This window comes from Bos indicus x Bos taurus, chromosome 10 (assembly GCF_003369695.1).
Source record: "Bos indicus x Bos taurus breed Angus x Brahman F1 hybrid chromosome 10, Bos_hybrid_MaternalHap_v2.0, whole genome shotgun sequence".
NCBI lineage: Eukaryota > Metazoa > Chordata > Mammalia > Artiodactyla > Bovidae > Bos > Bos indicus x Bos taurus.
In genome coordinates, this window is record NC_040085.1 from 67,706,380 (window position 1) to 67,731,037 (window position 24,658).

The window sequence follows — 24,658 nt, forward strand, 5'->3', positions numbered from 1 at the left end:
CAGATGGCAGCCCACCAGGCTCTCCCGTCCCTGGGATTCTCCAGGCAAGAGCACTGCGTGAAAGTGAAAAGTGAAAGGGAAGTCGCTCAGTCGTGTCCGAGATACCCTGGTAGCTCAGTCAGTAAAGAAACTGCCTGCAGGTGCAGGAGACCTGGGTCCAATCCCTGGGTCAGGAAGATCCCCTGGAGAAGGAAATGGCAACCCACTCCAGTATTCTTGCCTGGAAAGCCCCATGGACAGAGGAGCCTGGTGGGTTACAGTCCATGGGGTTGTATGAGTCAGACACAACTTAGTGCCTAAACCACCACCTAGAGATACAGCCTTTTAGTCTCCATGTTTTTCTTAGATCTAGCCATTTTTATCAGAGAGCAAGCTGGGGGAGGAAAGTAGTAAATAAGCCCAGCTGGCAGTGTTTTGGGTGCCTACAGAGAATCCACTGACAAGCTCACCATTCATTCCTTCCAGAGACTTCATTCAACACCCCTGCTTCCAGTAAGAGGCTTTACCCCTTCCTTAGCTTTTCTAGTGCTGTCAAAAGCCTTCAGATGCTCTGGCTTAGCCTCTCCAGAGAGCTCACCTGTTTTGTACAGGAAGAGGTCAGTTGTTCAGCTTTGAGGCTGGAAAATGGGATACTATTCCTTCTGTAGATTTTTCACATATCTACACATTTTTTAATGACCCCAGTTCCTGATCTACTTGGACCAGCTTTCCTTGTTCACCTTTCTTCATTCTAAGTCAGCCATCACTTTTCTGCCTCCAGAATGTGTTGTTTTGTTTACAGCTATATTGTTTCCTATTATGTCCACTTTGTGAGTTCATTCATTTTTATTCCTCTCCTCCACTTTTAGTGGGGTTTCAGGAAGGAGCACTGATAAACTTATGTGCTTCATCTCATATTTTTTCCTGGGATTTTTTTATGAATCTGAAAGTGTCTTTACTTTGTGGGAAACTACTATAATTCTCTGGTTGTTGAAATAAAAAGGAATAAATGAAAAAACTGGAAGTGACTATAGATTAGTTAAGTGTTATCAATTTGCTTTACTGCAGTTTTGAATGAAAGCATCAGGACAATAAATGAATTATTCCAAATTCTTTTAAACCAGAACTATTTCCATATTGCATAGGCAAGTTGTTGTTTAATTTCTTAAGATATTATGAAATACTTTTAAAATTATTAAATAATTAAATTATAATCCCCATAAATTTTTATAAGAATGTGTCATTGCATGGTTGTGTTTTTTTTTAATTATTGAGGTACAATTAACATGTAATGCAAGGTAGCTTTTAAACTGTTGATAATATATGTACCACATAGATGACATTGACTGAAAACTGTGTTAGTTAGAGCTCTGCTTAAACAAGGGAATTTATTGACTGATGTAACTAAAAAGTCCTAGGACTCTACCTCTATTTCTCATCTCTTATATTGCTTTCACTATCTTCAAGTGCTATTCATGACAACTCCAGCCTTCCCAGCTTTTGGTTCAGTGGAAAGGGAGAATTTTCCTTTCTAATAGTTAAACAGATTTCAAAAATTGAGTTACATCAGCTATGGCAGATCACACGCCCTTCCCCTGGTGGCCTTGGGGATGTGAGGCTTATTTTGACTAGATTGGGACCACATGACCATTTGGAGAGCCAGGCATAAAGTAGTTTCACTTGAAATACGTGGTGCTAACAAAGGAAAATAAAATGTTTTTAGAAGAAAAGGAGAATAGGTTGTTAGCTGGGAAAAATATACTTGTCCTTTTAACCTCCACTTCCAACCATGCATCTACAACCGTTTAACCCAATAAGGAAATTTTAACCCAGTTTGAATAGATGATGATGACAGCTGCAGGGACCTCTTCCTGTTATAAAGATAAACGGGTATATACACCTGTGACAAATACTAAGCAAGCAAGTATCCTGGTAAAGTACTTTATGACAAGTATTTCTGTAAATCTTTCCTCATCTTTGTCTATCTGTTTTGTCATTCCCTAAATGACCTGTTGTTCATTTGGCCAGTCATGTCAAACTCTTTGCAACCACGTGTACTGTAGCACCTCAAGCTTCCCTGTCCCTCACCATCTCCTAGAGTTTGCCCAAGTTCATGTTCATTGCATCGGTGATGCCCTCCAGCCATCTCATCCTCTGATGCCCTCTTCTCCTTCTGCCCTCAATATTTCCCAGCATCAGGGACTTTTCCAGTGAGTCGTCTGTTCACATCAGATGACCAAAGGACTGGAGCTTCATCTTCATCATCAGTCCTTCTGGTGAATATTCAGGGTTGATCTCCCTTAAGATTGACTGGTTTGATCTCCTTGCTGTCCAGGGGATTCTCAGGAGTCTTCTCCAGCACCACAGTTCAAAGACATCAATTCTTTGGTGTCCTGCCTTCTTTATGGTCCAGCTCTCACAACCATACATGACCACTGGGAAGACCACAGCCTTGACTGTATGGACCTTTGTTGGCAGAGTAATGTCTCTGCTTTTCAACACACTGTCTAGGTCTGCCATCACTTTCCTGCCAAGAAGCAATCATCTTCTGATTTCGTGGCTGTAGTCACGGTCCGCAATGACTTTGGAACCCAAGAAGAGGGAGTCTGTCACTCCTTCCACTTTTTCCCCTTCTGTTTGCCATGCAGTAATGTTTTGCCATTCCCTAAATGACGTATTGTTGGATTCATTTTGTGATTCATTGTGATTAATTAGATTTCTAACTGTTTAGGCATCGAAGTCAAGAAGGCACCGTCAGGTCAAAGTTGACGTTTCTGATTCTGAATCCGGCCAAGTACAAACCAAAACAACTAGGAAAAGAAAAAACAAAGAAACGTTGAAACCAGCAGGAAAGAAAGTGTCTTCCAGAGACAGAGGTACCTTTTGAGAACCTTAAAAAGGGAGAATGGGTCTTACGTACTGTCTTCCCTCACCATGTTTTCTTGATTAAAAAGCATTAGATACTTGTTTAAGAACCTTGTGAGATTAATATTAGAAATAAATTGTCTTAGATTCTTGGAATCTTACAACTGAAAGGAACCCTAGAAGTCATAAAATTGGTCGTTTCATAGATGATAAAATTTAGGCCCATACAGATTAAATAACTTGTCCAAGTGATATGGTTAGTTATAGAATCAGTTTAGAATTATCCATATTATACTTCATTAGTAATTTTTGTGTGTGAATCAAACTTACATGTAGAATAAGTTATGATAAGTAGCACATTCTATAAACCATATTTTCCACTAGCTGTACTAACTAAGCTGTACCTGCTTTTCTTTTGAAATAGCTTATCTATAAAGTTAACTTTGCTGTTTGTTTTCTAAAAACATGAATTCATGTACTCAAGTAGTTTAATTTTTGAGCACTGCACAAATATATTCACCATACATAAAGCTGGAATCTGATTAGCAGGCTCAAGGGAAAAAAAGTATTAGAAACATACTAAATATTTAGTGCCTGATATAAGAAGCACACAGAAAGCCACTGCAGCAGTATATGAAGATATGTTAATAGCCTTTTCGGAGAAGGCGATGGCAACCCACTCCAGTACTCTTGCCTGGAAAATCCCATGGACGGAGGGGCCTGGTGGGCTGCAGTCCATGGGGTCACTAAGAGTCAGACACGACTGAGCGACTTCACTTTCACTTTTCACTTTCATGCATTGGAGAAGGAAATGGCAACCCACTCCAGTGTTCTTGCCTGGAGAATCCCAGGGACGAGGGAGCCCGGTGGGCTGCCGTCTCTGGGGTCACACAGAGTCGGACACGACTGAAGCGACTTAGCATAATAGCCTTTTAGCGTGTTTTTTTTCCTATATTGAGATAGTAGAGGGAGAATTACAGTTTAGTACCTTTAATATAGTCCAGATATGATAAGTTCCATCAATTAATGCATGAAGTGCTTTGAGAATTCAGAGGCAGAGATACTACATTTGTTAAGGATAATTAAGAAATACTTCCGAAGGAGAATTTTTTTTTAGTTTTCTTTACAGGACTAGCATGTATTGTGAAGAAAGCTGTTAGGCCAGTCTCATAAGTATTAATGGAAAAATTCTAAGTTACATGTATCAAAATAATCTCAGATACAGAACAGCTTTACTGTGTACATTCATTCTATGATGCAGGGATGGTGCAGTTAGGAATCTATGAATATGATTTGCTGTGTAAATAGGTTAAAGGGGAAAATGTGAATTCATTTTAATAGTTACCCAAGAAAACATTTGATTAAGTCTAGTATCCATCTTGATTTTAAAAAATAGTCTCTAGCTGTTGGGAGTCAACAGACTTCTGTAAGGGGCCAGATAGTAAATATTTTAGAGCTAAGTGGAACTTTCATACATTTTTTGTGAGAATTCAGAATGGTAACTCCTAGATCTATACTCTGGAAGACTGTCAGTTTCTCATAAAGTTAAACATATACTGACCATGAAAAACTGTCAGTTTCTCATAAAGTTAAACATATACTGACCATATAACAGCAATCCCACTCCTTGATATTTATGCAAGAGAAATAAAAACTTACATTCACACAAAAATTTGTATATCTAAGTTTATTGCTGCTGCTGCTAAGTCGCTTCAGTCGTGTCCAACTCTGTGCAACTCCATAGACGGCAGCCCATCAGGCTCCGCCGTCCCTGGGATTCTCCAGGCAAGAACACTGGAGTGGGTTGCCATTTCCTTCTCCAACGCATGAAAGTGAAAAGTGAAAATGAAGTCACTCAGTCGTGTCCGACTCCAAGCGACCCCATGGACTGCAGCCTACCAGGCTCCTCCATCCATGGGATTTTCCTGGCCTTCTCTGAAGTTTATAGCAGTTTCATTCAAATTACAAAAGATTGCAACCAGCCTAAATGTTTTCAGCTGGATATTATGTAAACAATTATGATATACCATACAGTTGAACACTATTCAGGAATAAAAGAACTATTGACACATCTAATAACACAGATAAATCTCAGTGTACTGTACTAGGTGAAAGAAGTGAGACACAAGAAAAGCTATATACAATATGGCTCCATTTATAAGATATTCTGGAAAAGGTGAATCTACAGGGACATAAAAACAATTGTTGATTTCTCGGAACTGGGGGTGGAGAGAACTGATGATTGCAAAAGGGCACGAAGGAAATTTTTGGTGTGATGATCTATTCTGTAGTTTGATTGCAGTGGTGCTTGCATGACTGCATTTATCTAAACTCCTAGATCTGTACTACCTTAAAAATGGTGAATTTTATTATGTATCAATTCAAATCAAAGCAGAGGACATGAGGTAAAGATGAATTCATTTGATTATACTTAAAAAATTAACTTTTGGTAGATTTGATTGCTTTTTGTAAGGTATCAGCAAAGATACTTAGTTTTAGAAGCCTGCACAGGCAGTTTTTATTAATAGTTGATCTTATTTCATTTAAGTGCAGCAGAGAGGTCAAGCTACTTTCTTAAACATCGGGAAAACAATTTTTTTTTTTTTTTTTGGAGAGAATGCTTCTTTATTTCAGAAAGACACATCAATTTTCAGATCAAAACAATTAGTTTCTTGGTTTTTCTTTCTCTCAATCAGCCTTCAAAGAGACCACACCAAAGGAAAGTCCATTTTAGGCAAATTAAGCTTTAGGATGCATACCTAGTAGATCTCACTGAAACCTCACCAAAATAAAATTTAAAAACAGTTTTGTACATAAGCTATTCAAGATTTGTCCAGTACTAGCTGCTGGAAAACACAGTGAGATGGCACTTTTATTAGAGACAGCAGCTTCAGACCCAGAAAAGTGGGAAGAGATAGTTAGATCAGTGGCAAAACATAATATTCTTTCCTTTCAGGAAAACAGTTTTTTTTATGCAGTTGAAGAGCAAAGAAGGAGCCAAATGCAAGCTGCTGCTGCTGCTAAGTTGCTTCAGTCGCGTCTGACTCTGTGCGATCCCATAGACGGCAGCCCACCAGGCTCCCCTGTCCCTGGGATTCTCCAGGCAAGAACACTGGAGTGGGTTGCCATTTCCTTCTCCAACGCATGAAAGTGAAAAGTGAAAGTGAAGTCGCTCAGTCATATCCGACTCTTAGTGACCCCATGGACTGCAGCCTACCAGGCTCCTCGGTCCATGGGATTTTCCAGGCAAGAGTACTGGAGTCAGGTGCCGTTGCCTTCTCCGCAAATGCAAGCTAGGAAAGAAATTAAATGAAAGTTCCTTTTCATCTGAAACGTTTGACACATGTAATTTGTGAAAGATCACTTCCTTCACTAGTCATATTTTGTTTTACTTTATGTAGTTACCTAAAACATTTTCATAAACTCTGAAATTAACTTTTAAAGATGGCTGAGATTTGTTATTGAATTTACCTAGGTGTATTAGGGAGGATTTAACCCATCAGAAAGAAAGTACAGTAAAATGTGATCTGAATTAAGATCTTTAATTATAACTCAACTATTCCAGCTACTATTATAGCTCAGAAGGTACTGTAAATACTTTGAAGCAGAGGTAATTTGTTATTCTTCACCTTAATAAATATTCAAGTGCTTACTAAAAAGATTCTCTTTAATCAAAAAGTTCATTAAAGTAGAAAAGTATTTTTGATTTCTAGGGATTTGTCCAAGTGACAAAAACAGGACATTCATTACAGGATTATTTGAAATGGCAAAGATTGTTAACAACTCAAATGTATAACATTGAAAAATTGTGTACATGAAATTTTTGTCCATATAAAGGAATACTTTGCTGTTCCTAAAAAGCTGGAGAAAGTTTTCTGTATACTGACATGAAAATATGTCCAAAATATATTGATACATTGCTTAGTGAAAATGTTTTTTTAAAGACAAGTATGATTCATTTCTTAATAAATACATATATAGACACAAAGCTACTATAATATAAAATAGATAAACAACAAGGTCCTGCTGTATAGCACGGGAAAGCATATTCAATATCTTATAATAAACTATAATAGAAAAGAACCTGAAAAAGAGTAATATGTGTAATCAACTAATCAAGGCTTCCCTGATGGCTCAGATGGTAAAGAATCTGTCTGCAATGTAGGAGACTCGGGTTTGATCCCTGGGTCAGGGAGATCCCCTAGAAAAGAGAATGGCTACCTACTCCAGTATTCTTGTCTAGAGAATTCCATGGACACAGGAGCCTAACAGGCTGTGTAGTCCATGGGGTAGCAAAGAGTTGGACACGACTGAGCGACAACACTATACACACACACACATATATATACACACACATATGTATGTATAAACTAAATCACTTTTTTGTACACTAGAAACTACATTGTAAGTGAACTATAATAAAAAAATATGTAGACAGAAGTTTTATTTATATATATATATATATCTTTGAAGAAACTAGATGCATATAACAGAGGTTAATTCTCAGGGATGGGATCATGGAAATGTCTAAGTCCATAAATTTCCATAATGTTTGACTTTTAGATGGTAACCATGTTTAGTAATCAGGAAAAATCCAAAGATTAAAAAGCAAACAAATATAAAATAATTCCTTAGACTACGACAAGATTGACATGAAAAAAGGCAAGGTGGGTGGAAGTACAGGATACGAAGGTTCCATTTTATGTGGATTGTGACTGCTGTATTGAAGAGTTACTGTTAATATAGAAAGATATGTTGAGAATTGGATTGTGACCAGGCCTGAAGTGTGGAACCAAGAAATTTGGACTTCATTTAGTAGGCAGAAGGGAGTCTTGTGAGACTGCTGAGCAAGCAAGTGGTATGACCAGTTTTCTTTGAAGATCAGTCTGGCAGTAGTATGGTAGTTAGGTGGGAACAAACTGAAAATAGGAGCTCTAAGTAAAAGGCTGTTGAGGAGCAATGAGGATCTGGCCAGGTTGTAGGAATTAGACAAGTAGACTGACAATTAGGAGAGCCAGTGGCTATCTGCAAGTAACCACATACAGAGGCTGGTGGAGAGAGATGAGACAGGGACGCTTACAGCCTCAGCAACTGGGGGAATGTTGGTGACTTTAACAGACTAAGGGTCACAGGATGAAGATTTCATTTGGGGGAAGAACTTGCCACAATCTGCCTTTCCAGGCTCAATTCTTGTAAAGGGTGTCTAATGCATAAATAAGTGCTCATGTATGTTGATTGGATTTACCCACTTTGTATTACTTAAGCTATACCTGTTCACCATTCCTAGAACATAACATGCAGGCTTCTGGAAGAACATCAGTTAATAGTAATGGTGATACATGATGGTGAAGATGATAACAACTGTTGCTTATGTAACACTCTTCCTTTTTAATTTTTTTAAAATTTTAATTAATTTTTTTAACACCAAAAACATTTTGTATTGGGGTATAGCCAAATTAACAGTGTTGTAATAGTTTCAGGTGAACCATGAGGGACTCAGCCGAACATGTACATGTATCCATTCTCCCCCAAACTCCACCTCCCATCCAGCCTGGCACATAAAATTGAGCAGAGTTCCATGTGCTATACAATAGGTTTTTGTTGGTTATCATTTTACATATAGCGGTGTAACACTTATTTTCTGCTGAACTTTTTTCCCACGTCCAAGGTCACCTAACTAATACTTAAAGCTGAGACTTGAGTGGCAGTCTGCTTGAATCAAAGCCTGAGTCCTTAACTCCATACTTGTTCTCTCTCACGTAATTGGAAATGTGGCTCTGGAGCTCAGATTAGACATGCACTTAAGTAATTGTCGTATTCTAGCTGCATGTCCTGTAATCATATGTGTTGAGATGGAGCAATAATCTTTGACTTATAATTGCATCCCATAATTGTGATGAGCTTGGAGCAGAGGAAAACTATCAACCTAACACCCCCTAGGAAGTTAGCTTTGTGGATAACTGAGGTTAATGATTTAAATGTCAAAATTTACTTTTTAAACAGTTAATTATTCTGGTTGATACCTTTCTAAAGCATACTACATGTATATGGTTCTTGTTTTCTACAATGTGCATTTATCATTTTTACATGTATTTTATGCTCTCCTATTTTCTTGAACAGTGTATCCTGAACATAATTTAGTATTCACTTTATGATTCAGGGTTTTCATCATGAGCATATTCTTTTTACTGGATTTTGTAATATAGTAATCCTATCAGATACCTCAAGTTGATCATTATACTATGGCTTCGGGACGCAGGACTGTCCTTGTTTTTCTGGCACATTTGTTGTGGTAGGTGTCTTTATGTTCTCAGTGTGCAAACATAGCAGTTTTTTGCCCTTTTGCTGCTTCTTTAACTAGTGGGTTTTAAGAAGCAGGTTGGCCGTTCATTTCAGTTTTATGTAAAATAATTAGGTTTTGGATAAAGGCCTGAGGAACGTATCGTGAGCTTTTATAGCTTTTATTTAATATGTTGACTCTGAGATAAACATCTGGAAGTTTTGTGTGTTCACTTCTTGGTTCCTAGCTGCATAACTGGATGAAGCATTTTATTTTGTTTTTAAGAGCTTTTGGAGAACATTGCCTTTCTTTTTTAAACTTATTCCTTTAATGTAGAAATGATACCTAAAATGTAGTTAATCATCATGTGACTAGATGAAGGTTTTCTTGCACAGCTGACAGTTTTAAACTCAGAAATCCTTCCCTTGACATTGTTGAATAGATTCCCTTAGGTTATAAATGTGGGTTTGAAAAAATCATTAATAGTTGATATGGATGGACATGGCGCAAGATTGTTAAGAGGAGTATTAGTAATTTGGGATAGATTGTACTGATTATAATCTTGGCTGGAAGAAGCACAAGTTGGAATCAAGATTGCCGGGAGAAATATCAGTAACCTCAGATATGCAGATGACACCACCCTTCTGGCAGAAAGTGAAGAGGAATTAAAAAGCCTCTTGATGAAAGTGAAAGTGGAGAGTGAAAAAGTTGGCTGAAAGCTAACATTCAGAAAACAAAGATCATGGCATCTGGTCCCATCACTTCATGGGAAATAAATGGGGAAACAGTGGAAACAGTGTCAGACTTTACTTTTCTGGGCTCCAAAATCACTGCAGATGGTGATTGCAGCCATGAAATTAGAAGATGCTTACTCCTTGGAAGGAAAGTTATGACCAACCTAGATAGCATATTGAAAAGCAGAGACATTACTTTGCCAGCAAAGGTCCGTCTAGTCAAGGCTATGGTTTTTTCACTGGTCATGTATGGATGTAAGAGTTGGACTGTGAAGAAAGCTGAGCATCGAAGAATTGATGCTTTTGAACTGTGGTGTTGGAGAAGACTCTTGAGAGTCCCTTGGACTGCAAGGAGATCCAACCAGTCCATCCTAAAGGAGATCAGTCCTGGGTGTTCTTTGGAAGGACTGATGCTAAAGTTGAAACTCCAATACTTGGACCACCTCATGTGAAGAGTTGACTCATTGGAAAAGACTGATGCTGGGAGGGATTGGGGGCAGGAGGAGAAGGGGACAACAGAGGATGAGATGGCTGGATGGCATCACTGACTCAGTGGACATGGGTTTGAGTGAACTCTGGGAGTTGGTGATGGACAGGAAGGCCTGGCGTGCTGCAATTCATGGGGTCACAAAGAGTCGGACATGACTGAGCGACTGAACTGAACTGAGAGCAATCTCTTCATTCCATAAAATCTGCATCGCATTAAGATGCCAGCATATGTGTGTTCAGAGCAGAAAGCTTAAACTCATTTTCATTGAATTTGTTGCCTTCTGTACTGGCAGGTACTTAGTAACATATATACTCTGTGAAATACTGTGTTATAAAATACTTGAATCCATATTTGATTATTCGTGGTTAATTGAGGCCCTCCTCTCTGCCAGGCACTTTTCTAAGTGCTGGGGATACATCAACCTAAACAAACCAGAATCTGTCCTTGTGAAGTTTACATTCTAGTGGGAAGAGGCAGGCTATAAAGAGACAAATTACTACAGATAACAGGTGGAATAAGTGTTGTGGAGAAGAATCAGGAAGCATAAGAAATAAAGAGTGACTGTGTCAAGGGATTGCCATGAACAGAAAATGATATGCTGAATGAGACCTGATACGACAATGGTATTTGATAATTTGATGAGGATATTTCTTCCGGCAATAGAAGGTTGCTATAGAAGACCTCCAATCTTAACTGTGTTTCTGAAGTTTGTGCACATTTTCCTTCACTGTAATGTGATCTTACAATTGTTTGTTAAGTTAGTGAATAATGATCCTAAAGGAACAGATTTTGTGTGTGTGCTTGTGTATGTGAGAATTGCCTTATTTTCAGGTTGTTTTATTTAATAATGGTTCTTGGACAGCATTCTGGTGTTCAGCAACCGATATAGAATATTTGTCATTAAGTCCATATCAGTCTTAAAAACAAAAGACTGTTAACTTTAGAATTACATTTGTGATTAACTTGAAGTAACACATGATTATTCCATGGTGTCTGCAGATACAACTCATGCTGTGTGTGGTAAGGATTGAATCCTGTATCAGTGTTTGGCTAATTTTGTTTCTTCCCTTTTCCTCTGTTTTCTTTAATGGAAGAATTAGAGGCTATTTTCAAAACATAGGTATAAATATATTAATACTTTAAAAAATGGTGTGATTTTAAAATGCATATTTCTGTTCACCATTACAATTTTAGCTTTTAAACACCTAATATGTGCTATTATAGTCTTGTCATAATTTGTGTAAAATTTTTCTCAAAGGTTAACATTCTTTGTTTTCATATAAAATTACTTGTTTAACTATTTCCAGATGACATGCAGAATATACATATGGAAGATAAATCTTTAAATCTGAGTATGCCTGTGGTTACAGAAGAGGATGAAGAGAATGAAAGTTTTAGTGAAACAGGTACAGATGAAATTTTGTCAAATTCCTTGTAGAGCATCAAGGTTTAGAACCCAGAAGAGCATGACAACTGTGTGTTCCTGTGATGTTTTTATCTTTGGTACACTGGAGAATTTTACCATTAATCATACCATTAATCCTGACACTTAAAAGTAAGTGATAATACAGTAAATGGATGGATATGGAGTGGCAGCGGTCAGTGGTCAGTGAAGGAGAGGGAATACATCGTTATTAGTAAGTGAATATCTGTAACCATGAGGGTTTCTGAAATGTATTCCTAACAAAGGGCAAAGTTCACAAAGTGAGTTACTGGATATAACTTTTTAAAAAATACTTTATTGCTAAAAATTTCTCATTTCAAATTCTAGTAAATGTAAAATTTTCACCTATGAGATGATGATTGTAACTAAGTGGTAAATTGCACAATGTGAGTTAAAATGGCTATACCTTTTTGTGCTGCTGTGGTTTTCATAATTTATAATATTTATTAAACAATAGTTTAAATAACTATCTCTAATAATAATTACAGTAACATAGAGAATAAGTCATATTTAGCTGGCTAGGCTTGATATTTAGTAATCCATCAATGATAATGAATGTAATACATATCAAGAATCTGCCTAATGACTTTTCCATTTTGGTGCTGTATTCATTCAGCAAACATTTATTGAGTGCCTATTATGTTTGAAGTAGTTAGCGAGGTATGGGAATATAAAGATATATAGTACAAGAGTTTTAAGAACTGTTTTATTTTGATCACAGTGAATAGATCTGAGGAGAGTGAGTGGGTCATAGTGGGCCTAAGGTACTAATGAATCAGATCAGTCCAAGTTCCAAAGAACCTTATGGCTTAGCGTGAAAAAAAAAACGACCCAGTACATTATGGTAAAGAGGGTGCTATGGAACCATACGGAAGACAAAGACAAGAGAATATTTGTTGCTTCAGAAGTCTGAGTGCTTCTGTGATTTGCTTGTGTCAGCGTAAAACAGTTCTTTATAATCCTATATAGTCCTGTATAGTTTCAGACTATAGTTGCTTTCTAGTTTTGTCGCAAGTAAACAAACACGTGTACACTTTTATGGCTACCTGGCAAGTCACATTCTAAACTCTATCAGAGTGCGAGTTTTTAAAATTTGGTTTTTATTAAATACATAAGCATATAATTTAATACTTAACAATTTTATCATACTGATTATAAGAAATCATGGACTTCTGACATTGACTCCCATTTCTTATTCCCTGAGACAACCACTTTTAACTCTTTCGTAATTTGGCATTGACCTCCATGTTTCTAAATAGCATGTTTATATTGTCACTTATTCATATTTCAGTTCTATGAATTATCTGTTGACTTCCCACACTGAGGAGGATGAGGATTTAGTTTTCGTTAATGTAACAGGTGCACAACATAATGGATATTTCTGTGCACTACAAGGTGGTCATGAGAGAGAGAGATATATGTGACGGGTTAGCTCTGTCACCATACGAAGATGGTACAGTATAATAATTTTATATATTCTTCACCTCCCAACCCAAACACATGATACTTCCTATCCCCCATCCTCCAAGTATAGTCATTATTTTAGTTACGTGAGTATTCAGCATTTATGAAACATTATTAGCAGTAGGGCCATCTAACATAATCTGTGATTCTCCCTTAATCTGAGCATTTATTGTTGGCCTTAGAGAGTTAATAACTTTTTTGCCTTATTAATTTGTTTCTTTATGTACTTATCACTAGTTTATCCTCAGACTGTTGCTTAATGTATAAGCCTTCCCCTTGAAACACTTGAGCACATTAGGCATTTTATCATTGTCATCTTTTTAAGGAGGTCTCCACCGGGTCTCAGACTTGCTTTATATACTCTTGGCCTGATGCTGCTGCCTTCCAGGAATCTGTTTTCTTTTTCTTCTTAATTTTGTCTTTGTCTTTTCTCATTCCTTTTTCTGTCATCTTCTTTTAGTTTTCATTGATGGGGAATATTTCTTTCTTCTGTGTCTTCCATAATTTTCATGTTTTGTATCTTCTGTTATTTGCTTTGTTTTTAATAATCAGTGACTTTAGGCTCTCGACTGTTTCTAGATGGAGACTTAACTTGGGTATTGGTCATGGAATGTGCCATGGTAGCCAAAAAGATGCTACCTTTTTGGTATGGTGCTAGTGTTTTGGGCCAGTGCTAACAGAAAGTGACTATGTCAGGTGGAAAGCAGTTGACATCTCAGTCACTCTGTTAGCGCTGGCCCAGATACTGTTCCAATCTGGCATGCTGGGCCTATACTAACTATAGGGAGGGCATACCCATAGGAAACGACCTCCAAGTAGCTTATTGTCAAGTAGCATTTAGGATGATTGGGATCTACATTAGTAAGTCTACAACTGCAATGTCATTTTGAAGGGAAAAACTCATGTGTATGTCAGGTTTAAGATGTCTTGTATCATTGTTGTGAAGGTGTTCTTACTGTTATACCAACCTATTTAGTTTAATGTGTGTTATCAATTAAGTATTCTTTTTTAGATCTGACTGACGCCTTAATTTTTTGTCTTTAGAGTTCACAGCACCCAAGAGGAGAAGAAAACAGAGAACAAAAAGCTAGGCTTCCCATTCCAGTATCCTTGGACTTTCCTGGTGGCTCAGCTGGTAAAGAATCCACCTGCAAAGCGGGAGATCTGGGGTCGATCCCTGGGTTGGGAAGATGCTCTGGAGAAGGGAAAGGCTGCCTACTCTAGTATTCTGGCCTGGAGAATTCCATGGACTGTATAGTCATGGGGTCGCAAAGAATCAGACAGGACTGAGCGACTTTGACCTACTCACTTACTCACATGTAAATGATTAGTTATTTTATATCTACAGTTGGATAACAGATTTGTTTATGATGTATATTAACTATTTTATATATTATGTTGTAAAGTGCACTAAAGTTTTTGCCTTATTTGCCTTATTTTTGAATATTTGAGACAATATAGTCAGCTTATATGATTGATAATTTAGGAAGCTCAGTTTCTACTTCTATAATTGATTAAGTATCCTTTGATGCTTGTTTTAAAGCTCCCTTTGGCCTAACATGTCAGTTTGTATACATGCATGTTTGTGTATGTGTAGATATATCTATGTATGTGTCCATTTATGCATATAATGTGATTAGTTAACACACTGGGTACAACATTTAAATACTGATTATTTCTAGTAAAACCTTTAAGAGTGGTAATATATATTTCAGAACATGTCTGTGGCACAGAAAGTTGGTACTCGAAAAACAAATTCTGTAGCTTTGTGAATGTGCCTCTCTGTTAATTTCTCATTTGAGAGATTTAGATGGAGATTGCTTCAGCTATACTGTTTGAATTGCTGCCAGTAGCAGACCACCTCCACATCATGTGGCTGGCTCAGCCTGTCTTAAAGTTGATTATACTCCAGGTTGTTTTCCCATGTGGTATGTTCAGGAATTCTGCAAATGCCCTGTGAGTGAAAATAACTAATGCTAGCCCAGATAAAAATTTCATTTATTAGAATCTGTGCTATAATGTTAGCTGTGAAACAGAATTGTTTCCCTTGGCTGATTTCAGATTTTTCTGATAATTGATGGACAGTTTCTATGATGTGTTTACTGGACAGAGCTTCTAGGGTTTAAATATTCTAGCATTGGGGCATGCAGAGATGTGGATCCATTACCTGGTGACTTATATACCAGGTTATTTGCTAAGCTCTTTCTGATCATTAAACTTTACAAACATTGTATAACCAAAACAGTGAGTTTCCCTGTTATTTTTTCACTACAGTACTTTTAAAAGGTATCATTTCATTTGTACGATTAAAAAACTGTTATCTGTGGATGATAAACGCCTTGCCCACATTCACGAAGTTAGTGATGCACCTAGGATACACACACAGGGCTCTGGCTTATAATTTCAGAGTCAGTTTTATATAAGCCAACACAAGTGGAAATCCAGATGGACTGAAAGCAGTAAAACCCAACTTCAGATGGCGTAAACGGTAAGGAAAGTTTATTTGAAACCAGTTGAGCTTCAGTGTCGGTGGCTCTGGGTTATGTAGGGTCTCATTGCCGTGATGGCTTCATTTACCCAGGTGTGGATCTTTAGGGAAAGCTTTATATCAGTGTAGAGAACTGTTTACCCTCCAGCTGAGGGGCAACCTTGCAAAGCAAGCCTTTTTAGGACAGTAGTCTCAGGCCTGCTCTGTTACCTCTAATGCATAGTTCATTTCATTTTTCACTATTTCAAACAATGCTGCATTGATATTTGTGTGTGTATCTTGACTCACTTACATTGGTGTTTCTGCTGGATCAATCTGATCTACACATGAATTTGTTGAACACTGTGTATATATAAAATTTTGGTAATTATGCCAAATTGAACTGTAAAAAGCCTGCTAATTTACATTCCTCCTGCTGCTGCTGCTGCTGCTAAGTCGCTTCAGTCGTGTCCGACTCTGCGACCCCAGAGACGGCAGCCCACCCGTCCCTGTGATTCTCCAGGCAAGAACACTGGAGTGGGTTGCCATTTCCTTCTCCAATGCATGAAAGTGAAAAGTGAAAGTGAAGTCGTGCAGTCGTGTCCGACTCTTAGCGACCCCATGGACTGCAGCCTACCAGGCTCCTCCGTCCATGGGATTTTCCAGGCAGGAGTACTGGAGTGGGGTGCCATTGCCTTCTCCACATTCCTACTAACAGTATTTGCAAAGGACCCTTGGACTTCCCTGGTGGCTCAGATGGTAAAAAATCTGCCTGCAGTACAGGAGATCTGGGTTCAGTCACTGGGTTGCGAAGATTACCCTGGAGAAGGGAGTGGCTACCCACGCCAGTATTCTTGCCTGGAGAATTCCATGGATAGAGGAGCCTGGCAAACTAGTCCATGAATTTGCAAAGAGTCAGACATGACTGAATGACTAACACTTTCACCATTACGTTATCAGTCTTTGTCAATTGAATACAGCAGAATCTTAAGAGCAGAAAATGTAGAAGGATAAAAAGCAACAAAATTGGAGTACAGAGTACATCATGTGCAATGCTGGGCTGAATAAAGCACAAGCTAGAATCAATATTGCTGGAAGAAATACCAATAACCTCAGACATGCAGATGACACCACCCTTCTGGTAGAAAGGGAAGAGGAACTAAAGAGCCTCTTGATGAAAATGAGAGAGGAGAGTGAAAAAGCTGGCTTCAAACTTAACGTTCAAAAAACGAAGACCATGACATCCAGTTCTATGACTTAATGGCAAATAGATGGGGAAACAATGGAAGTAGTGACAGACTTCATTTTCTTAGGCTCCAAAATCATTGTGGATGGTGACTGTCACCATGAAATTAAAAGCTGCTTGCTTCCTGGAAGAAAGGCTATGACAAACCTAAACAGTGTATTCAAAAGCAGAGACATCACTTTGTCGACCAAAGTCCATATAGTCAAAGCTATGGTTTTTCCAGTAGTCATATACGGATATGAGAGTTGGACCATAAAGAAGGCTGAGCACCAAATAATTCCTTCTTTTCAACTATGGGGCAGAGAAGACTCTTGAGAGTCCCCTGGACAGCAAGGAGATCAAACCAGTTAATCCTAAAGGAAATCAACCCTGCCAGAATATTCATTGGAAGGACTGATGCTGAAGCTCCAATTCTTTGGCCACCAGATGCAAAGAGCCAACTCATTGGAAAAGACCCTGATGCTGGGAAAGATTGAGGGCAGGAGGAGAAGTGGGCATCAGAGGATGAGGTGGTTGGATGGCATCACCAACTCAATGGACATGAGTTTGAGCAACCTCTGGGAAATAGTAAACGACAGGGAAGCCTGGTATGCTGCAGTCCATGGGGTCACAGAGTCAGACATGAATGAGCGACTGAACAGCAACAACAAGCCCTTCTAAGATCCCATTTATAACCCTTTTCTCTTAATGCCTCAAATGTCCTAACTGTGAGTGGATATATTTAAAACGAGGAAACATTCCCAGTCTCCCAGTCTCACTTTAACACCCAGTTAAAGTGCTTGTTTCCTGAGACAGACAGAGTTGTACCATCTGCAGTTTATTTTATACTGCCAAGGGAGAGATACAGAACCAGCTTTTAGGCAAAGATTTTGTCTTCTATAGGGATTTCCAGAATAGTGATATGATTGTCGTTCAGCTTCTAAGTCATGTCCGAATTTTTGAGATCCCTGAACTATAGCACGCCAGGCTTCCCTGCCCTTCACTGTCTCCCTGAGTTTGCTCAAACTCCTGTCCATTGAATCAGTGATGCCATCCAATCATCTCATTCTCTGTTGCCCCCTCTCCTGCCCTCAGTCTTTCCCAGCATCAGGGTCTTTATCAATGAGTTGGCTCTTTGTATCAGGTGACCAACGTATTGTAGCTTCAGCATCAGTCCTTCCAGTGAATATTCAGGATTGATTGTCTTTAAGATTGACTGGTTTGATCTTGCTGTCAAAGGGACTCACAAGAGTCTTCTCCAACACCACAGTTCAAAAGCATCAGTTCTTCAGCACTCAGCTTTCTTTATGGTCCAACTCTCACATCCATACATGACCACTGGAAAAACCATAGCTATGACTATAATGGACCTTTGTCAAAGTGATGCTTCTGCTTTTGAATACCCTGTCCAGGTTGGCCATAGCTTTTCTTCCAAGGAGTAAGTGTCTTTTCATTTCATGGCTGCAGTCACTGTCCACCATGATTTTAGAGCCCAGGAAAATAAAATCTGTCACTGTTTCCAATTTTCCCCCATCTATTTGCCACAAAGTGATGGGACCGGATGCCATGGTCTTCGTTTTTTGAATGTTAAGTCTTAAGCCAGTTTTTTCATTCTCCTCTTTCACCCTCATCAAGAGGCTCTTTAGTTCTTCACTTTCTGCCATTGGGATGGTGTCATCTGCATATCAGGTAGTTGATATTTCTCCTGGCAGTCTTGATTCCAGCTTGTGTTTATCCAGCCTGGCATTTCACATGATGTACTCTGCACATAAGTTCAATATGCAGGACGATAATATACAGCCTTGACATACTCATTTGCCACTTTTGAACCAGTCTGTTTTTCCACGTCCAGTTCTAACTGTTGCTCCTTATCTCGCATACAGGTTTCTCAGGATATAGGTAAAGTGGCTTGTATTCCCATGTCTTTTAGAATTTTCCACAGTTGTGATTTGCATAGTCAAAGGCTTCAGTACAGTCAATGAAGCAGTAGTACATGTTTTTTTGGAATTTCCTTGCTTTTTCTGTGATCTCATGGATTTTAGCAATTTGATCTCTGGTTTTTCTGCCTTTTCTAAATCCAGCTTGTAAATCTGGAAGTTCTTGGTTCACATACTGTTGAAACCTAGCTTGAAGGATTTTGAGCATCACCTTGCTAGTATGTGAAATGAGCATAACTGTACGATAGTTTGAACATATAAGGAAATGCATTAACAACTTTATCCAACTGGTTTGAAAACTTATAATTTTTTAATCTAAAAGCTAGAAAGTAAAACATTTCTATCCTAGTTCTGCCACTGATTCAATGTGTGTCCTTAATAAATTCATTATGTTTAAATCCTTTTCTTAGCTGTAAATTCAAGATAATCGAGAACCATTTACTAACTTCAGAATATTAAGAACTGCATATTGCTTTAAAAATGCAAAGATATGAATATTGAACTTCAAAATAATTACAGCTGGAAATTGTAAGATTTTAGAAAGTATTTGGATTTCAAGGAAATGAAAGTGATTATTAGTGAATGTGGTGATTTTTGAGGTGATTTTCTTAAGAAGTAATAATTGAAAGCTTATGTGTTTACACAGATCTTCAGATTGATGTGAAACAAAGCTCTCAGGACTCAGTTCACAAGGAAGAGTTGGTTTTTTCAAGTTGAATTAGGTATGCTGTATCAGTCGGTCAGTTCAGTCGCTCAGTCATGTCTGACTCTCTGCGACCCCATGGACTGCAGCACGCCAGGCCTCCCTGTCCATCACCAACTCCTGGAGTTTACTCAAACTCATGTCCATTGAATCGGTGATGCCATCCAACCATCTCATCCTCTGTTGTCCCCTTCTCCTCCTGCCTTCAATCTTTCCCAGCATCAGGGTCTTTTAAAATGAGTCAGCTCTTCGCATCAGGTGGCCAAAGTATTGGAGTTTCAGCTTCAGCATCAGTCCTTCCAATGAACATTCAGGACTGATTTCCTTTAAGATGGACTGGTTGGATCTCCTTGCAGTCCAAGGGACTCTCAAGAATCTTCTCCAACACCACAGTTCAAAAGCATCAATTCTTCGGCGCTCAGCTTTCTTTATATAGGCTCTTTCTAATAACCTATTTCAGGGATAACATAAAGGCTTGATATACAAGCCTATATATTAATATATAGAGAGAAAATATATTGAGGTGTCTTTAAAAATGAACTCTATGGGCTGAAAATTACTCTTGCTTTGACATAAAGAGCCTAGGAAAATAAGCAGAGTTGTTAATGGCTTCCCAACCCACCCTTGATTCTTGAATTAAATTACGGTTTGAAGAATGCCTGCTTTTTAAATGGCATTGAGAAGACTGGGTGCTTAACTAGCCACATTTTCATTTATCTTTTGAACAACTGTGTAGTAGTTTTTATTGCACATTAAAAAAAATTCCCTGTATTAAAGTAATACTAAGTCTCAGGCTGTATAACCTCCTTTTATGTCTTATTTTTTACGCTTGGATTATTTGGTTTAATATGCTATATACTGCAGGTCTGGAGTTTTTAAAGAACAGTTTAGACATGCTCCTTTAGGTTTCAAGGCACACTCACATTATCTTAAATGCTGAAGGCTTATTTTAAGACTACAGAGGACAGGAAGGTGACCGCCTCATCGAAGGCATGGCTGGGAAAATGACTGTCTTGTAGTGGGCACAGCAGCTCTCATAGCTGGGTAGTGCCCTCAACTTTGATGTCGATATCCACTGCTCAGTAGTCATCATGTACCTATTCTTACTTGGTTTCCCAACTTCTCCCTGCACATTTCTCCCTCTGCAGTTTCTGTTGTTCCTGAAAGAGGTTCTGATTGATTCTATTATAATCCAAAAGAGAGCCCCCTCACTCTCTTTTCTTCTAAATCATTCTGGCCCTCTAAATCATGTCCAGCCAAAGGATGGCTGCCCTTAATTAGGGCAGAGATACCTGGTATAATTGACTGTGGCCAATGCAGTAGGTCAAAGCCGGAAAAGTGAAAGTTGCTCAGTGTGTCCAACTCTTTGGGACCCCATGGACTATATAGTCCATGGAATTCTCCAGGCCAGAATACTGGAGTGGACAGCCTTTCCCTTCTCCAGGGGATGTTCCCAACCTAGGGATCGAAACAAGGTCTCCTACGTTGCAGGCAGATTCTTTACCAACTGAGCTATCAGGGAAGCCCCACAAGCCAGAGGGCACAGCCAATTATGTGGAAGGACCCAACTCGGACAGCCTTCCTTAAAGAGGCTGTGAGCAGGACAGACAGGCCTTCAGAAAATCATGGGTTTCTTAGTATAATCATGATGGGTTTAAAATGATAATGATGATCTACATCATTGTCAATATTGCAGTTTCAGGAAGAAATCAAAGTAGTGGCAAAATGTACACTTGACAAATAGCAGCATTGCACAGCACTTAAGAGAAGTTGCTCTGGGGCCAGACAACCTGGGTTTGCTCTGGGATTACAGTATGCATCTGTGAATTAGTAGAACCTACCTGTAATAAGTTAGGGATGTGGATCTTTGACTCAGTATAATTCCATTTAAAGCCCCCTTTCATCCTTTGTCATACTGTTACATATTTTAGTTCTATATGTTATAAATCTCATTATACATTTTTTCTCAATTTAAACAAAGAAAACATAAAAAAGTATATTCAAGTTACCCAGATAGGAACTTTTTGCAGTGTTCTTTTCTGTCATGCAAGTCTTTGCTTTCCTGTGGAATGATTTTCCTTCAGCCTGAAGAACTTCTTTTAATATTCATTTCTTGCATCTCAGCTCTGTTGGAGAAAATTTCTTTCAGGTTCTGTTTGTCTGAAAATGTCTTTATTTCACCTTTTATTTTGAAAGATATTTTTACTGGGTTTAGAATCCTAGGTAGGAAATGTTTTTCTTTTTCTTTTTATCCTTTCAGCACTTTAAAGACTATTCTACTCATTATCTTCAGCCTTCATTGTCTCTGATGAGAAGCTAGTTTTCATCTTGTTCCCTTGTATATGACGTGCCCTTTTTCTCTGGCTGCTTTTGACATTTCTCTTTATTTTTGGTTTTCAAGTTTGATATGATGTGCCTATCATGGCTTGTTTTCTCAGGGTATCATCTGTGTTTTTCTGCAGCAGTCTCTTCTATTTCCAGGACTCCGGGTATATGTGTATTGACTGCTTGTACTGTCCCACAGGTCATCGTGGCTTTTTGCCCCTACTGATTTTTCTCTCTGTGCTTCAAACTGAATGATTCCTTTTGACTTCAGGTTCACAAATCCCTTCTTTCATTATTCAATATGCTGTTAATCTCATCCAGTAGGAGTCTGACCAATTTTAGGAGTCTCCTTGGTTCTTTTTTATGGTTTTTATATCTCCACTGGAGTTTTCTATTTCTTTGCCCATTATATCCATCTTTTACTTCAGTTTATACTTAGCTGCTGCTGCTAAGTCGCTTCAGTCGTGTCCGACTCTATGTGACCCCAGAGGTGGCAGCTCACCAGGCTCCCCTGTCCCTGGGATTCTCCAGGCAAGAACACTGGAGTGGGTTGCCATTTCCTTCTCCATTATACTTAGCTAGTTATTAATATTTTGACATCTTTGCTAGGTCCAATATTGGGGTCATCAGTGTATGTGTTTCTATTGGCTGTTTTTTTCCCTGTTGACTGTGGGTCACATTTTCCTATTTCTTTTTCTGTCTAGTAATTATTTTTATTGTATGAAGATGCATGTTAGAGACTCTGGATTCTATTATCTCCCTCCAGAGTGTTGAATTTTGTTCTAAAAGGCAGTTCAGTTACCGCCAGAGCATTACAACTTGGAGAGGTTTGTGTGTAGGCTTGTTAGGCTGGATCTGTTTTGGTTTTGTCCTTAGTTTTAGGGCAGATGATTTAGTCCTGGTATGTGCCCCGTATTTCTTAGGTGTGCCCCTCCTTGTGTTTAGTGGAAAGCTGACAGTATTTGCCACATTACTCCATCCTGTCAGGGCTGGAACTTTGAACTCAGGGGCAGCTTGAGCCAGTAGATGCTGAAATATCTGCTTGGCACTTTCAGGTCGCCAGCAGTTTATTTGCCGTGGAATCAGTGGAGTTCTTGTCCTGCTTGCAGGCTAAGATCTGAGATAATTTTACACTCACATTTTGGGGCTGCCCTCCCTGCAACTGCTACTTTCAGGGATTTTCCATTCTGACTTCTAACCTGACAGCCCCAACTCCATTCTCTGACTCCCCAGGTAAGACTTAGTCTCCTGGTGGCTCAGATAGTAAAGAATCTGCTTGCAATGCAGGAGACCTGGGTTCGATCCCTGGGTTGGGAAGATCCCCTAGAGGAGGGCATGGCAACTCACTCCAGTATTCTTGCCTGGAGAATCCTCATGGCAAAGGAGACTGGTGGGCTACAGTCCATGGGGTTGCAAAGATTTGGACACGACTGAGGACTAAGCACACACGGCACACCTGTCTTGTCCCATGGACAAGGGTGTACACTCAGGTGTGATGTTACAGAAACATGGATCTCTCCCTTCAAGGACGGCATGGCCTACAGTTTTAATCATAGAAAAGAACCAGATGATAGCCTCCTATTTACCTGGAACTTATTGAACTTTGTTCACTGGATTTGTGCCAAGTGTCTCCTAGGTTATCAAGATTCCACTTAGCGTTCTTTGGGAGTTCCCAAAGTGCTGTTTGATCATAATTTAATGATAGACTAACCTAATGGCTTGAAGTAGCCATCATGGTCAACAAAAGAGTCTGAAATGCAGTGCTTGGATGCAATCTCAAAAACGACAGAATGATCTCTGTTCGTTTCCAAGGCAAACCATTCAATATCACAGTAATCCAAGGCTATGCCCCAACCAGTAATGCTGAAGAAGCTGAACGGTTCTATGAAGACCTACAAGACCTTTTAGAACTAACACCCAAAAAAGATGTCCTTTTCATTATAGGGGACTGGAATGCAAAAGTAGGAAGTCAAGAAACACCTGGAGTAACAGGCAAATTTGGCCTTGGAATACGGAATGAAGCAGGGCAAAGACTAATAGAGTTCTGCCAAGAACATGCACTGGTCATAGCAAACACCCTCTTCCAACAACACAAGAGAAGACTCTATACATGGACATCATCAGATGGTCAACACCGAAATCAGATTGATTATATTCTTTGCAGCCAAAGATGGAGAAGCTCTATACAGTCAGCAAAAATAAGACTGGGAGCTGACTGTGGCTCAAATCATGAACTCCTTATTGCCAAATTCAGACTTAAATTGAAGAAAGTAGGGAAAACCACTAGACCGTTCAGGTATGATTTAAATAAAATCCCTTATGATTATACAGTGGAAGTGAGAAATAGATTTAAGGGCCTATATCTGATGGATAGAGTGCCTGATGAACTATGGAATGAAGTTCATGACATTGTACAGGAGACAGGGATCAAGACCATCCCCATGGAAAAGAAATGCAAAAAAGCAAAATGGCTGTCTGGGGAGGCCTTACAAACAGCTGTGAAGAGAAGAGAAGCGAAAAGCAAAGGAGAAAAGGAAAGATATAAACATCTGAATGCAGAGTTCCAAAGAAAAGCAAGAAGAGATAAGAAAGCCTTCCTCAGGGATCAATACAAAGAAATAGAGGAAAACAACAGGATGCGAAAGACTAGAGATCTCTTCAAGAAAATTAGAGATACCCAGGGAACATTTCATGCAAAGATGGGCTCGATAAAGGACAGAAATGGTATGGACCTAACAGAAGCAG

General features: G+C 38.8%; 1 protein-coding gene across 1 annotated transcript in view; it reads left to right on the forward strand.

Moving 5' to 3' along the window:
* The window catches only part of SNAPC1 (small nuclear RNA activating complex polypeptide 1), a 29,769-nt gene extending 14,092 nt beyond the window's left edge, over nucleotides 1-15,677 (forward strand). The window contains exons 8-10 of the mRNA XM_027554268.1: nucleotides 2,711-2,855; nucleotides 11,656-11,754; nucleotides 14,301-15,677. Of these exons, the coding sequence (XP_027410069.1) occupies nucleotides 2,711-2,855; nucleotides 11,656-11,754; nucleotides 14,301-14,347 (291 nt within the window). The 3' untranslated portion in view covers nucleotides 14,348-15,677. The remainder of the gene's footprint in view (nucleotides 1-2,710; nucleotides 2,856-11,655; nucleotides 11,755-14,300) is intronic.
* Nucleotides 15,678-24,658: the final 8,981 nt, after the last annotated feature.